The 14,794-nt window shown below is 52.2% G+C and overlaps 1 protein-coding gene across 3 annotated transcripts in view; it reads right to left on the bottom strand.

The window, feature by feature from the left end:
- Positions 1-740: 740 nt before the first annotated feature.
- KREMEN1 (kringle containing transmembrane protein 1) overlaps positions 741-14,794 on the bottom strand; it is a 66,980-nt gene continuing 52,926 nt past the window's right edge. Inside the window, exons 6-11 of one of the 3 annotated variants that reach the window (XM_081252189.1) lie at positions 10,093-10,425; positions 9,096-9,257; positions 7,924-8,008; positions 6,124-6,280; positions 2,547-2,702; positions 741-843 (exon numbers count right to left, since the gene is read on the bottom strand). In XM_081252189.1, the coding sequence (XP_081108315.1) occupies positions 2,568-2,702; positions 6,124-6,280; positions 7,924-8,008; positions 9,096-9,257; positions 10,093-10,425 (872 nt within the window). In that variant the 3' untranslated portion in view covers positions 741-843; positions 2,547-2,567. Of the gene's footprint in view, positions 844-950; positions 1,033-2,546; positions 2,703-6,123; positions 6,281-7,923; positions 8,009-9,095; positions 9,258-10,092; positions 10,426-14,794 lie in introns of those variants that run through there. The other 2 variants (XM_081252191.1, XM_081252190.1) reach the window with 2 other exon arrangements.

The following is a 14,794-nucleotide window of genomic DNA, read 5'->3' as shown; positions in this document are numbered from 1 at the left end:
TGCTTCTTGAGGTTGAAATATTCTATCCCCAAAGTGTTCCTTTCAGCCAAGCAAAAACAATCCCCCATGGGGACCCGACCCCGCCAGAGGAACAAAAGCTTCCCAGTTCTCTGCGTCCCAGAGACCGTCTGCAGCTTCAGGCACGCACAGCCCAGTGGGGAGAGGGGATGATCACATGACCCCCAAGCTTGGAGACAAGGTCACCCTTGTCCAGCCCTTTCATCTCCATAGGAAGAAGGGTCTTGGTTGCCTGACAGAGGATGGTGCTGATGCTGCCCTGGTGCTGGCTCCCAGATGGGTGGGTTTTAGTGTCCCATCTTGCAGGTTCGGAACAAGGAGATGAGGTCAATGTCAGCAATCTCCAGAGTCCACTCAGATGGGTTTTGGGGGCTCCTCCTGGCGCTGCTTTAGGCAGGACAGTGGTGTGCATCCTGGCTGCGTGTATTTATTTTTCTGTTGCAGGCGGATCCACCTCTAAGAAGTTCACCAGCTAGGCTGCCCCATTTGTCTTCCACCAGCCATTAAAAATATTTTCCTTCAGGGAAGGAAAGCGCGTATGGGAGAGGAGAGCTCAGAGAAGACAAACACTCAAGTGAAGCTGGCCTGTGAGGTGCCATCATGTGGCAACGGCCACAGCAGGTTAGGGCTGACTGCCTGGGCGCAGGCCGAGGTCAGGAAGGGAGGGGACAGCGGGAGGGGGACACAAACCTCACGTCAAGGCAGCGCTTTCTGGAGAAGTGTCTGGAATGACTGCTGTGCTGCGCAGTGCTCCTCCCCTGCCCCTCTCTGTTCCGCAGTGAATCTCTGGAGTGATACGGCCTTCAAAGTCGAGTAACCAATACACTGTGGATGGTGGAAGAAGCAGCCAGTGGAACTTAAGGCCACTGCCTATGAGTGGATGATTCGTTTTAGAGGAAAAGGTGACTACCGACCAAACGTCTCAAACAAGAGGGCTGTCACAGTTCAGTGAGCGTCGGCATCACTCAGAAGCTTCCCAGGGATTCTGGCGGGTCTGGGGTGGGGCCCAGGAACCTGCATTTCGAACAAGCACACCAGGGATTCTGAGGCAAGTGGTCCAGGCACTGCTCTGAGGAACACGTCTGCATCTGAGGCGGTGGTAACGTGCCCCCTTTTCTCCTTGCCATAACCGGCTAGAGCAGGGAGACCTCCCCCAGCAAACTGCCTCCTGAGAATTTGGACCCGGGGCTCCCAGAACCAGCAGTGGCTGTGTGACTGAACCAGGCGGGTCCAAAGCTTGGCTTCCGGGGCTGCCCCCTCTCCTTCCCCACGAGCCAGCTCCCCCCACCCCACTCCTGCCCAGGCTCCCCGTCATCTGCCTCAGTGTGTCCGTGACACTGTCCTCAGCAGCCTCCTGGGTGGCCCCAGACACACCCCGGAGATGTCATCTGTGTCCCCATTTCCATGGGCTGTGGAACCCAAGCCTGACCCTCCCTGGGTCTCAGGCTGCCTGTCCGGGCCTGACAGCTCTGCCTCCATGTCCCACAGGACCTCACTGGACTCAGCCCAAACAGAACTCAGCGTGTCTTCTCTCTCTTCCGGTGCCTTTTACGTCCTTTATCGAAAAGACTGGCCTCTCTCTCCCCGCAGCACCCAAGTCAGGATACTTGGGCATCACCCTAGACACTCCCTTCTTCTTCACCCCCCCAGCTCCATTCTAAAATAACAAGGAACAGCCACCACTTACTGAAAACATACCACAGGTAATAACTCATCACAACTCGATGAGGTAAATAAGTACTGTAATTGCCCTCACCTGACAGGTGAGAAAACAGGCACCTGGGGGGTGCCACGTGCCCGAGGTCATGTGGTGGTGGGGTTGGGGGATGAGCCAGGCCCCTGGCCTGCGGAGATGGCCGGCTCTCTCTCAGGCCCTCCCCTCCCTCCACGGCGCTGGTGTGGGGGCCTCGGCATCTCCCGACTGGCCTCCTCGCCCTCGGTCTTACCCCACTCCAACCTGTTTTCCAAATGCAAGTAGGAAATCCTTCTCACTGGGAATCTGGCGTCGCTCCTCCACTGAAACCCCTCAAAGGCTCCCTGTTTTACACCCCCGGCCTCACAGTGAACCAATGGTGGGCGCTGAGTCCTGCAGGTTGACTCAGCCGTACTCTTAGTTTACTGCCCCGCACTCCTATCTGAGCCTCAGCTTCCTCATCATCCAAACGGGGACCACAGGACCCACTGAAAGGGCCACTGAGGTGCATGGCTCCTCACGGGAGAGGGCAACTCACACCCAAGCTTCTTCCGTGTTATAAAAAGGAAGGGGTGGGGGGAAAGGGGAGAGGAAGAGTCAGCTGCTCTGAAAGGCAAGGAAACCCATGTGGACGATAATCATGCAGCATGCTAGCCTTCTTGACCTTCTGAGACGTAGATGCTGTGCATCTTACAAGAGGGGAAGCTGGACTGACCGACCTGAGGCCACTTCGGGCCCAGGTTTTCTGAGTGCAGAGCCCTGTGCCCTCGCCCGTGGCCACCCTATGTCCACCGTGCACCATGTGAGTTTGGAATCCCAACTCTTCAGACCTTACCAGCGGGAGATTGGCTGTGGGTCAGAGACGCGATGAGAGCTGAGCGACTGGAAGACGCTGACCCAGGGAGAGCCTGAGGTCCTCCCAGCGACACCTTCCTGGCCTCGGGCTTGGGAGCCTCCCGTAAACACGACAACCTAGGGCCCGTAGCGGTTTCTACAACAATGAGAATATTTATTTTCTCCCGACAGTAAAAATAACATTTTTCTCTTTTGTAAAAGTACCATTACATTCCATTTTCTTAAATAACAATCCTAAAAATATATATTAAATTGTATACAGTGCGTCACACTTCATCTTATATTTTAAAATACATGATGTTTCTATTTTATTCTCAAAGTTGTGTATTAAGAGCATATTTACAAATAAAGCCTTGTCATCCAAAGTCAGGATCCCTGCGGGAAGGTGAGTCTGGATGTGGGCAGGTCCTGGCGCTGTGTGGACCCCTCGGCGGCAGCCCCCCAACCGTGTGCTCCTGACGACACGTCCTTTCTGAAGCAGTAGATTGACCTCAGACTTTCCTCCACACCCCACTCCTGCCTCGTTAAATACGTTCAACTTGGCAAGACGGGAACCTGGGAGATGGGCCCCCTGGGGTCTGCAAACAGAGGGTGAGGCCCCATCCCCTGGGGCCGGCCAGCCTGAGGGGAGGCAGCTGGGCTGGAAGGTCTGAAAAACACCCTGGGCCAGGGTAGCTAAGCTGAGAGCCCTGGCCAGGAGGTAGAACAGTGAGGAGGGTAAACAAAGACACCAGAGGAAAACAATCAAAAGGTTAAACATTCCCAAGGTGGTAGCAAAAGCGGACATCAAACAGCAAGGAGAAGACTGGAAACCCAAGAGGGCAGCAGTTGACCGGGCTACAGAGTGGGGGTCCGCCAGGCTCTGCAGGAGGCCTGGGGTGCTCATCAGACAAGGGGATGGGACCTCGGCGACCGTCCCCCTGTAAGTGCTAGGGAAGATGAAGTGCCAGGAAGCATGGGGGCTTGGTGACAGGCTGCATGCCCTGCTGGTGTCAGGACGACCTGGCCGGACACTGAGCAGGTCAGGCCACTCCTGCCTGGGGCTGACGATGGGCCATGCGGGTGGGGCCGTGCCCACCCATGGGTTCGGCCTAAGGGCCAGGACAGCTGTGCTTGCGAGTGCTTTGATCCTTGCGTTGTGGGTTTCTGGCCGACTGGAGTCTTGAGCCAGAGCCCACACTTCAGAAGTTACAGCAACCTGGTTACCTCGCTCATGCCCAGAAAGGGGGGCGCCTCACCCTTTTCTCAGGGTCACCCCTTTCCAGTCCCCTCCAACCCCCACTTTGCCTCTAAAGTGGTTTCTTAGCAGATCAAGTGCTTCCTCCTTCAGTGCTCCTGGGTGTACATCTCCTCTCTTCTGGGACAATTGATGCCTCCAGTGTTTACTTAGCTGCGGGGGGCCCTCTGAGGGATCACGCTTACAGAGGTCGGCCTGGGACAATTTATGGCCCTCTCCCCCCATGCTGTCCTGAGGCCGGTTTGGGATTCCCGGGGCTGCTCCCGGGATGGTAAGTGGGTCCCAGGGTGCTGGGCTGTGCCTGGGGTGGCAAGAAGGACAACACCGGGGTCACAGCCCTTCCGGGATCTCTGAAAAAGGGCTGCTCCAGGTGCTCAGACACACCGTGACCTGAAGTCACGAAGTGTGAAGAGGGCAGGCGGGCCCACAGGATGCACCAAGGCCAGTGATCAGAGGGAGCCCACGGCTGCGAGCAACTGCCCCTGGCCGGGTGGACCCCTCCCGGGTGGGATTCCACAGTCCCTCTGCTGCGCGGACCTATTCACAGCACAGGGCCCTCTGTGACTGCACACACCTGACACCTGTGTCTGAGAGGAGATTCCATAAAGGCCAGGAATAGCTTGGAGGGGAGACTGCACACGTCAGTATATTCCAGTGGTCCTTGCACTCGGCAGGCCTGTCTCCAGACCCTGGGGCCGGCAGACAGCTGCTCAGGGTAACCGCCCTTTCCAGATCAAAGCCTCACCCGGTGCCTGGGGCAGTGCCCCCGCTCTCCCGCGGACACGTGGCACTTCCCCCTCCAAACGCACCTCGCCAACCCTGCTAGCTCCCAGTGTCTCTCCTGGTTGCCAGTGTCGCCTCCCAGCTGGCCCCACGCGGCCCTCTGTCTTTCTGGGAGCTGGGCGCAGACGCCTGCCGGTGTGGCAGACCCCTAGGGAAGGCCACAGCAGGCAGCAGCTCAGGGGCTCGGCGAGGGGGGCAAAGTGCCCCAAACAAGGAACCTGTGAGGCCAGAGGCACAACGAGGCCCAAGGCTCGAGTGCCTGCCGGCGAGCCACACTCCGACAGAGGCCAGGCCCGGCCTTCGGGGTCCCAGGTGCTCCTCCCGGGTGCTGTGGACGAGGCTGCTCTCGGACGGGCGGCGGGGCTTCTGGACGGGATGGCACTGACTCCCGCGGCCACTGCAGCTCTCAATCTTCGGAGGCCTTTCCTCAGTGGGGCTGCCGTTCCCACACCCTCCCTCTCCACTCCGCATGCCACTCTCTGCGGCTCCCCTCCCCTTCTGGGGGGCAGAGGGTGTGGGAGTAGGGACAAGAGGCCTCTCCTTCCCCACTGAGCCATTCCGAAGCCCACCCTGTCCCCATAAGAAGAATCATGGAGGCCGCAGAGAGCACAGGCCATGGGAAATTTTTCATCCTCTTTCAAAATAAGGGACACTTAAAGGAGGGACTGCTGGCACCTTGTGTCACACGTTGCTTCCTGGATGCTCAACCACGTTTACACTCCCTGTTCTGAACTGAGAGTCAGCTTAGGAATCCCGAAATGGGGCCTGGCTCAGGCTCCACAGGACGAGCTGCTTGGGGGAGAGGTCACCAAATCCAGCCCAACAAGGAGCTACTGAGCACCTAGAAAAGCTTTTGGTAAAGTCTACTGCATGAATAAATGAATGGATGTTTCCTATGACCACCCCTCAAACTTGTCTGCTGGTCACCGAGCTGCAGAAGAAGCCATAGAAAGAAGCCCATGGGTGAAGGTGTCAGGTTTGACATGACAGGCCCTCCCAGGCTGGAGGCAGCCCATTCTCGCCCGGAGCCCACAGAGCAAAGTCCCAGAGTCAGCACAGAGCGTGGGCTTCCGTCATGCTTTGGGGGGCCAACCCCCAGGACAGCCTCAGAACTCTCTCTGCCTAGCCTGTTCCAAACCATAAAGACCAGGAGAAAGCGATCTGTGTGTGGACAAAACTGAGAAGAAGCACTACCTACCCACTACCTGACAGTTGTCTAGAACGTACCTGAGCCCAGTGCTAGACACAACCATCTCTGTCATCTCAGTCCCACTGTCCCGACACCCTGTTCCTAGATCAGAGAGAGAGAGATGCAGGAGGCACGGACCGTGGGACCGTGAGTCTCTCTCCTAAGTGCAGTGATGAAGCAGGTCGAATTCAGGCTATGCTGCCCCTGTGGCCGGTGCCCCAGAAGAGGCCGAGGGAGAGGCAGGAAGAGTCAGTCAAAGGAAACCACGGGAGAAGTGGTCCCCAGAGGCCTTGAGCTCAGAGGGATCTCATGTCCTGGGCACGGAGCGGGGAGGTTTTAGTCACTCACAAGAGGATTACGGTCATCTTGTTGACTCTGACCCTTGAGCTTCTTCTTAAAGATGGAAATCGAAGTAGAAGGCTTATAAAAAATGCTCCAGATTTCCCCCGACGTCCCTGGTTGACGACAGCCCCTAAGGTCCCCTAAGGCAGGAACACGATGGGATCTGTCAAACAAAAATAACTTAATTTTTCAAGTAGAATAGAACAAAGCGTCCGAAACAACCTACCATCTCATGAGATACCTGCACCTATAAAATGGGACATTCGGTGAGGCGAGGCCTCAGGAAACCTCATAGCTGCCTTTAGAGACCCGAGGGACCGCCTCGTGGATGACCTGCGCCCTGTGGGATGGCAGTGCAGTGGGGCAGGTTCCAGCTCAGTGTAATGAAGAACCTTCTAGCTGGCAGGATTATTCAAATCTGGAAAAGGCTGGCCTGAGAGATTATGAGTTTTCAAAATACTTCTTTCTTTTTAAGCAGAAGAACTCTTTTCAAATGACACTTATTCGGAAACCCACCTAGCTAAACAGGATGAAAGCAAGCCTGCTCTTCTTGGACTGGGACCTGCCTTTCTGCCCACACCTGCCCTGCCCCTGTGCCAGCCCCCGGCACTGCCTGACAGGGAAGCTGCAGAGGGGCTCAGTGTCAGATGGGAGTCAGACACAGGCTCTGGGGCCTCAGCGTGCGGTGAAGTGCTGGGCCCTAGAGAGAATGTCCTGCGCTCTCCCTGCTGTGGGGGACATGCAGACGGGACTGTGCCTGAGAGGCTTCCCCAGAACGTGTGAACTGGGACTTAAAAAAAAAAAAGAAAGAGAAACACAGATATAGAAGCTCAGTAGACAATAACAAGGACATTGTTTCCACTGAAAAATGTAAAGTGCAGGGTGCAGAGGCCTATGGGTGGTGCCAAAGAGGCCAAGGGCAGCCTTTACAGGGCAATGGAGGAGACGGCATTTAATGTACAAAGAAGTCTGTGGCACAGAGCAAGCCAGAAGGTCAGGGAAAAGGTAGCTTTTACAGGACACCAATGCTCAGGAAAGCCTTGAAATGGAGAGAGCCCTTATGTCAATTATATCTCAGTAAAACTGAGAAAAAAAGGTTTACTGAGGAAAAGAAAAGAAATGGAGAGGAAAAGAAAAGAAATGGAGAGAGCCTGGACTGGGAACCACAGGAAAGACAGAGCAGAAGGCTAAGAAAATTAGCACCCCCCCTCTGTAGGCACACAAACATCAGTGCATGAACAATCACCCCTTTCCTGGAAGGCAGAACAGTTAAACCTGAACAGCGGAAGTAAGGGGAGGAAATATTTTTTTCCAAATTGGTTGGAACTGAAGGATGAAGCTTTTAAAAGCTTCTTAAATAATTGTTTTTAAATAATTATTAAGCAATAGTTAATAAAATATTGGAATTCTCTTCCTAAGAATGTCTCACAGTTTCTAGAAGGCATCAGGAAATATGCCTGGTATTGTCCTAGGAATCTTTGCTCTTATATAAAGATCTCTTCAGGGGGCCAGCACAAGCCAAAAAATGGAAATTGTCCTGTTTTATGCCCAGACTATTTCAATCCTCCTTGAAATCGTATCCTTTAGACCCAGGAACACACACACAATCCCTCAAACCTAGTGAGATTTGTCCAGTTGTACATTTCACTCTACAGAGAATAAGGAATGTCTATGGCCTCACGCTGCCCAGCACTGAGGGCTTTGGAATCATGTCCCGATATTACAAGTGTTCTCTGACAACTGAAGCGTAGTAGAAGAGGAGCCCTGAGCCTTCCCCTCCTGGAGTCGGGTGGCTCTCATACTCACTTGAAAGTGATGTGCAGAAGCATCTTTGCTATGACGGCTGTGACCGTGAGGATAAGGAGCGTTGCCAGGCCATACACTGTCCATCCTGCAAGTGCAAAAGACAGGGGTGATCGGACTGTGTGTGTGAGCTCACTTTTCAGAAGGAGGTCTGAGTGAGCCCTGGTGGCTCAGAGAAGCAGGCCTGGCTGAGGAGCTCCCTGCAGGTGGGGGTAGCCACGCAGCGCAGCTCAAGCTGGGCTGGCCCGGAGTCCCAGACCTTCTGAGCACCTCACCTTGCTCTAGACTCCCTCCTGGAGAGAGGCAGGCAGTGTGGTCCAAAGCACACTCAACTTGGAGTTGAAAGGGGTGGTGCACACTCTGTCTCTACCACTGGAATCACTGTGCGGCCACAGGCGAATTACATAAATTCTCTGGGCCTCATTTCCTCATCTGAGGAATGGGATGTGTGACTTGTGAAATCCTACAGATACACAAACAATAGGATACACAGGAAGGGGCTCTCCTCCCTGACTTCCTACCGTGAGTCCTGCAGGGGAAAACCTCTAGTCCAGGGAATCGCGAATGGTATCTGCAGCTCTACCAGCTTGTAAAGGCTCCAACTTCTTGGCAGAAAAGAGAGTCACAGTCCGTACCCGAGCAAGTTAGCCAGCTTGAACCATAAGATCACCACCCTCTCTCCACCCACCTCCTACAGGACCTGCCTTCACAGCTCTGGTGACTATCTGACTTCTTTTGCTTTTTGTCTTTCTTCTTTCATGTGTCAGCCACAGGAGGGCAGGGATTTTGTGTGGTTCTCTGTACAATCCAGTGCCTAAGACAGAGCCTGACACCATTAAAGCACTTACACATCTTCCGAATGACTGAATAAACACAGCTCTGGCAACTGCCGATGCACTCAGAGAGCTACAACTTGGGGCCGAAGGAAACACTGGGTTAGCTGATTAATCACCATGTACTAAAGGCAGCCGTGTTGGATCCTGGAGGTAAGGACTAAGGAATCAAGGTAAAGAGAAAATGTCCCTCCAAGGCCAGGACAAACAGAGTCATGGAGCCAGGACCCCCAGCCTGCCTCGGAAACAGAAACACCTGAGAGAGCTCTGTTTCTGTAACCGCCAAGGGCACTACCCCCAAGCTCTGTGGCTCCCACCCCTTTGATGGTGTCTGGGAACTGCTACCTGGCACGGTCTGGGGTGGGTGGCTGGGGCTGGTGGTGATGACGTAGAGGACTTTGGAGGACCGGGCAGCGCTGACACTGAGGTTGGCCTGCTCCGTGATCACCTCAGCCAGCGTCTGGTTGGCAGTGGGCCTCTCCTGTGGCGGGTCTTCCTTGACAGCTGCAAGATCAAAAGGAATTAGCTGGGGGAAAGCTGGTGGAGATAACGAAGAGGAGGCGGCACTGGTCATGAAGAGAAGGCAGTTTTCTATGGGTCAGTGCTCTGGGCAATTCTTGGCCCCGCTGGCCCCAAAGCAGAACCTGCCAGGCTCTGGCTCCGAAGGAGCCATTTGACGTGTCTCTGCATGGACACCTGAACGTGCTTTAGCGTTTTCCTGCTCTTGTGCCTCTGCAGCTATGGTCCCTCTGCCCTGAAGGCGCTCTTCCTTCCTATCTGTCCACCCCAATCCTACCTGTTCTTTCAGCCTGTCCCACCCGTGAGGAGGCCTCCTCCTCCCTCCTGTAGCCGCACACTGACTGAACTCTTCTTGAGGCCCTTGACGTCCAGGACAGAGACTAGGTCGTGGACACCTGCTGTGTTCTCATGTGCGGGCAAGGAGTTGTGCCTAGCACACATGTGTCCACATTCCAGGGGCAGGAGTGCAGCTCCACGTTAGGAGGGTCTGAAGATGGTAAACCAGGCTTTGGGGATTGGCTAGGATGTTCAGAGGCAGGAGGATGGACCAAATGACCTCTCTGGAACCTTCCGATTCTGCCAATCTCAGCTCTTTCTTTTAGTTAGTCTTTTAACTCTCCCATGAAAACTGTCATGAGAACGACTAAGACAGCAGAACGTTTCTGTTATCATGAAGTGGGTACAAGTTATAAAATAGGAAGCGGGAAAACCTGCAAGTTGAGTGGGGAGATCCTGACGCACAGTCCTTCTGGCAAGAAGCGCCCGAGGTCCACATGTCACAATGAGGTTCAAGGGGAGCCCAACGAGGCCGGGGTCTTACCTTGGTACAAGACAGCAAATCCCTGGGCCTGATTGATGCGATCAGAGAAGAAATACAAGATGACAAAGTCCAGAGAGATGTTAAAGGACAAAGGTGGGCGGTTCCTCCCGTTGAAACGGACCAGGACACGGTGGGTGTAGCCGTCCAGCAGCTCCACCATGTCTGCAGAATCCCGGATGTCAAACAAGGCAAAGTTGAAGTAGATGTGGGAGGCTCCCGGGACCCGGATGGTCCAGTAGCAGACCCTTCCTGTGGCATATGCGTCGGGAAAGTCCGGGGAATAGACCACGGAAGTCATGGCCGAGTAATTCCCACCACAGGCACCAACCAGAGCTGCAGGAGACAAAAGGACACCAGCCCTCAGGCTGGGGCTCTGCCACAGGGCTCACTTTTCAACCTGTTACAAACAAAACTTCCTAGCTGATGGGATCCAGTTCGGGATGTTGTTTTTTGTCTGCAAAACCAGACTGTCTTATGTTTCAGGATTGAATCACAGAATGAATCGCTTAAACCCTGAACAAATGACTGGAGGCTTTTTTTTTTTTTTTTCCCCAGGAGACCTTAAAGTTAGCACACAGCACAGCAGTGCAGCCCCGGCGGGGGCCAGGCTGGAGTCAGAGAGTCTGGGTTCGGAACCAGCTGGGCCATTGATCCCAGGGGCCATACTTCACATCCAGGCCTCTAGCTTCTCGCAGCTTTGAGGGTGGAGAGACCACCACCTACCTGCTCTTGTATCACATAAATGTGTGAGGAGAGGTGAGACAAAGCACATGAAAACACAGGACCTCTCTGCAGGGGGCACTGATGAGGTAAGGTTGTAAAAAGCTGAGGGCATCCCAAGTACCTTAGGGGTGCGAGGTTCGTTTGAGGGGCCACACTTGTTTTTCAAGTGGGAAACTGTGGCACAAGGAATGACTTTCTGCAGAGGGGAAGCTCACTGATCACTCTGCAGCAGCACATTTGATGTCTCTGGACTCCCAGTTCTGAGTGGCAGGTTCTGAGTGGCAGATACACTTCACTGTATCTTATGTGCTGAAGTGCAAATAAGATCCTGGAAATGAAAGTCCTCAAGAGGGAGGGTAGGGCCAGGATTTAAAAAGCAGGCTTTGGGGGAGTTCTGCTTCCCTTTAGGATGTAGAAAGCTGCTTTCATCCTAACAATGAGAAAAAGCTCAGAACTTTTCTTCAATGCATTAGAAAGCTGAGGTCTCAAGACAACCAAGGCAATTTAATTCTAAAAAGTAAGAAGCTCCTCTGAGGAGAGTTAGGCCACACAAAGTGTTTCATCGTTGACGGAGCACAAGAGGAAGAGGGGGTCGCCATGAAAGTAAGTAAGAAGAAAGCAGCTAAAATTTTAACAAATTTCTAAAGGCTGAATGTGGGCTAGCCTCTCAGTCCAGGATGCCCGGGGACCCGAGACACAACAGGAGTCTGCACTCACTTGCAAGCAATTCTGTGCAGGCCTCCACCCAGGGCCCACGAGAATGACCAGGGTAGGGCAGGAGACCAAAGGGTCCCCATTGGTGGTACCAGTGAGCAGGAGGTGACGGGTAGGAGGTGATGAGCCACTGCTGGGGGACAGGCCTGAAACCCTGCCCTCTTCCAGGACCCTCCTCTCAAAGGAAACAAAAGCCTTAAGCTGCAAGGGGGAGGGGCAGCAAACCCTCCTGCTCCCAGGGCCAGTGTAGAAGCCCCTGGGGAGGGAGCAGGAGACTCTCTCGTTCCTGTCAAAGTAACCAGGCAAAGACTCATTGCTTCTGGGGGAAGAGCAGAGGCAAAAGCCATCAGCCCCTGGTTGCCTTGAGCCCCAGGATCCTGCACCAATACAAAGCAGAGGTCTGCTACCCAATGGAGGGGCAGGAGACCCTCTTCTTCCCGGAAGCCCCCACAGATACAAGGCAGTGCTCGGCTGCCGGGAGAGGGGTATTTGGGGATGCTGGAAAGACCCCAGCCCAGAGGCCCAGTGACACGATGTGTCTGAGATGGAGGATGGGGCAGGAGAACCAAGAACCCCCAACCACACCACGAGCACAGCGCCAAGTAACAAGCAGCAGAAGTCTACCATCGAGGGAGGGGAAAGGTCACGGCAAGGAGGAACTGCTCAAAGCTGAGGGCGGAATGGGAACAATGAAAAAAACCCCACTGGAATCCCAGGCTCCACATCGAGCACGAGGTAACAGCAGCCATCATGGGAGGAATCTGAAGGCTGACATGCACTGCAGGTGATGATAGGAACAGGGAAACCCAAACCCAGCTCGACCACTGATAGAAAGGCTCAATCAATCCCCACACTGAGCAGGCCTGCCCATTTCCAGGTGTAAATACACTTCCTCAGCCTCTACTATCCTTCTACGTATAGTGTACGGTATTCAATACAATATTACAACACACAAAACATAAAAGCAAGCAAGCAAGAAAGAAAGGAAAATAAAAGACACTGTCAGGACTTCCCTGGTGGTGCAATAGTTAAGAATCCGCCTGCCAATGCAGGGGACACAGGTTCAATCCCTGGTCGGGGAAGATCCCACATGCCGCGAAGCAACTAAGCCCGTGCGCCACAGCTACTGAGCCTGCACTCTAGAGCTTGCAAGCCACAACTACTGAGCCTGTGTGCCACAATCACTGAAGCCCGTGCGCCTAGAGCCCGTGCTCCACAACAAGAGAAGCCAGCGCAATGAGAAGCCCACGTGCCACAAAGAAGACCCAAAGCAGCCAAAAATAAATAAATTACTTTATATTAAAAAAACAGACACTGTCAAGAGATAAAACATCTGGTAATCACTTCACAATATATATACATATTGAATGATTATGTTGTACACCTAAAACTAATACAGTGTTATAAGTCAATTATATCTCAATTTTTAAAAGAGGAGATAAAACAATCCACAGAACCAGACTCAATAATGACCCAGACATTAGAACTACCGGACAGAAAATATCTAGGGGAAAAGATGGACAACATGCTTGAACAGATTGGAAATTTCAGCAGAGATATGGAAACTACAAAAAAGAGTCATGTAAATGCTAGAAATAAAACAAACAATATTAGAGATGAAGAATTCCTTTGATGGGCTTAGAAACAGATTACACACACTGAGGAAAGAATCAACACGTTTGAAAACAGGTCAGTAGAAATTATCCAAAATGAAACACAGAGAAAAAAATAAACGAAAAAAGCAGAACAGAGCATCCAACAGCTGGGGCACAATATCAAACGGCCTAACAATATATAATTGGAGTCCCAGAAAGAGAAGAAAAAGAGAATAAGATAGGAGACATAGTTGAAGAGATAATGGCTAAGAATGCTCCAAAGTTGATAAAAGGTTATTTAAGAATCTCAGCAATCTTCAGGCAAATAAAACAAAAATTTAAAAAGCAAAGGGAGGGCTTCCCTGGTGGCGCAGTGGTTGAGGGTCCGCCTGCCGATGCAGGGGACACGGGTTCGTGCCCCGGTCCGGGAGGATCCCACATGCCGTGGAGCGGCTGGGCCCGTGGGCCATGGCCGCTGAGCCTGCACGTCCGGAGCCTGTGCTCTGCAACGGGAGAGGCCACAGCAGTGAGAGGCCCGTGTACCACACACACAAAAAAAAACCAAAGGGAATTCCCAGGTGGTCCAGTGGTTAGGACTCGACACTTTCACTGTCGAGGGCCTAGGTTCGATCCCTGGTAGGGGAACTAAGATTCCACATGCTGTGTGGCATGGCCAAAAAAAAAAAAAAAAAGAAGGTGAAATAAGGCTTTCTCAAACAAAAGCTGAGAGAAGCCATTGACAGCAGACCTGCATTAGAGAAAATGCTAAAGGAACTTCTTTAGCCCGAAAGAATATGATACCAGATGGCAAATAAGAACATGAAAAGATGTTCAACATCATTAGAAATTATGGAAATGCAAAGTAAAACCATGAGTTACCACGACACACGATAGAATGGTTAACATTAAAAAAGAGACAATACAAAAGTACAGGTGAGGATGAGGAGCAACTGGAAATCTTATATCTTGTCAGCCAGAGTGCAAAATGGTATAACCACTTCAAAAAACAGCTGGCAGTGTCTTATAAATGCTGAATATGCACTTAGTGTACAGCCCAGAAATGCTGTAACTCCTAGGTACTCACCCAAGAGAAATACAAACACATGCTCACACAAACACCTGTACATGTGTGTGTACAGTAGCTGTACAGCATCTTTATCATAGACTGATGTTTATCGATTGCTAAATGATGAATGAGTTGTGATACATTTGTACAAAGGCATGTTTCTTAGCAATAAAAAGGAACTACTGAAACAACACAAGTGAATCTCAAAAGTATTTTTCTAAGTGAAAGAAGCCAGATGCAAATGTTTAAGTACTGTATAATTCCATTTATATGACTTTGTTCAGAACACAAACCCATACAGATGGAACACAGGATCAGTGGCTGCTGAGGGCTGGGGGTGGTGACCACAAAGGGGCACAAGAGAGCTTTCTGAGGTGACAAAAATGTCCTATATTTCGACTGTGTACATATTTGTCGAATCTTACTGGACTATGCAACTAAAAGGGTGACTTTACTGTATGTAATTTCACCTCCATAAACCTAAATTAAAAAAATAAAGATTCCTGGCTTCTAATCTTGACTTTGTCATGTACTAACTATGAATTTGAGCAAGATACTTATCTTCTGTATACCTCAGTTTCCTCATCTATAAAATGAAATTAGT

The sequence above is a fragment of the Mesoplodon bidens genome (assembly GCF_964165515.1).
Source record: "Mesoplodon bidens genome assembly, chromosome: 13".
Classification (NCBI taxonomy): domain Eukaryota; kingdom Metazoa; phylum Chordata; class Mammalia; order Artiodactyla; family Ziphiidae; genus Mesoplodon; species Mesoplodon bidens.
The sequence above is the reverse complement of the archived record's forward strand: the minus strand, read 5'-3'. Positions and strand labels throughout refer to the sequence as shown.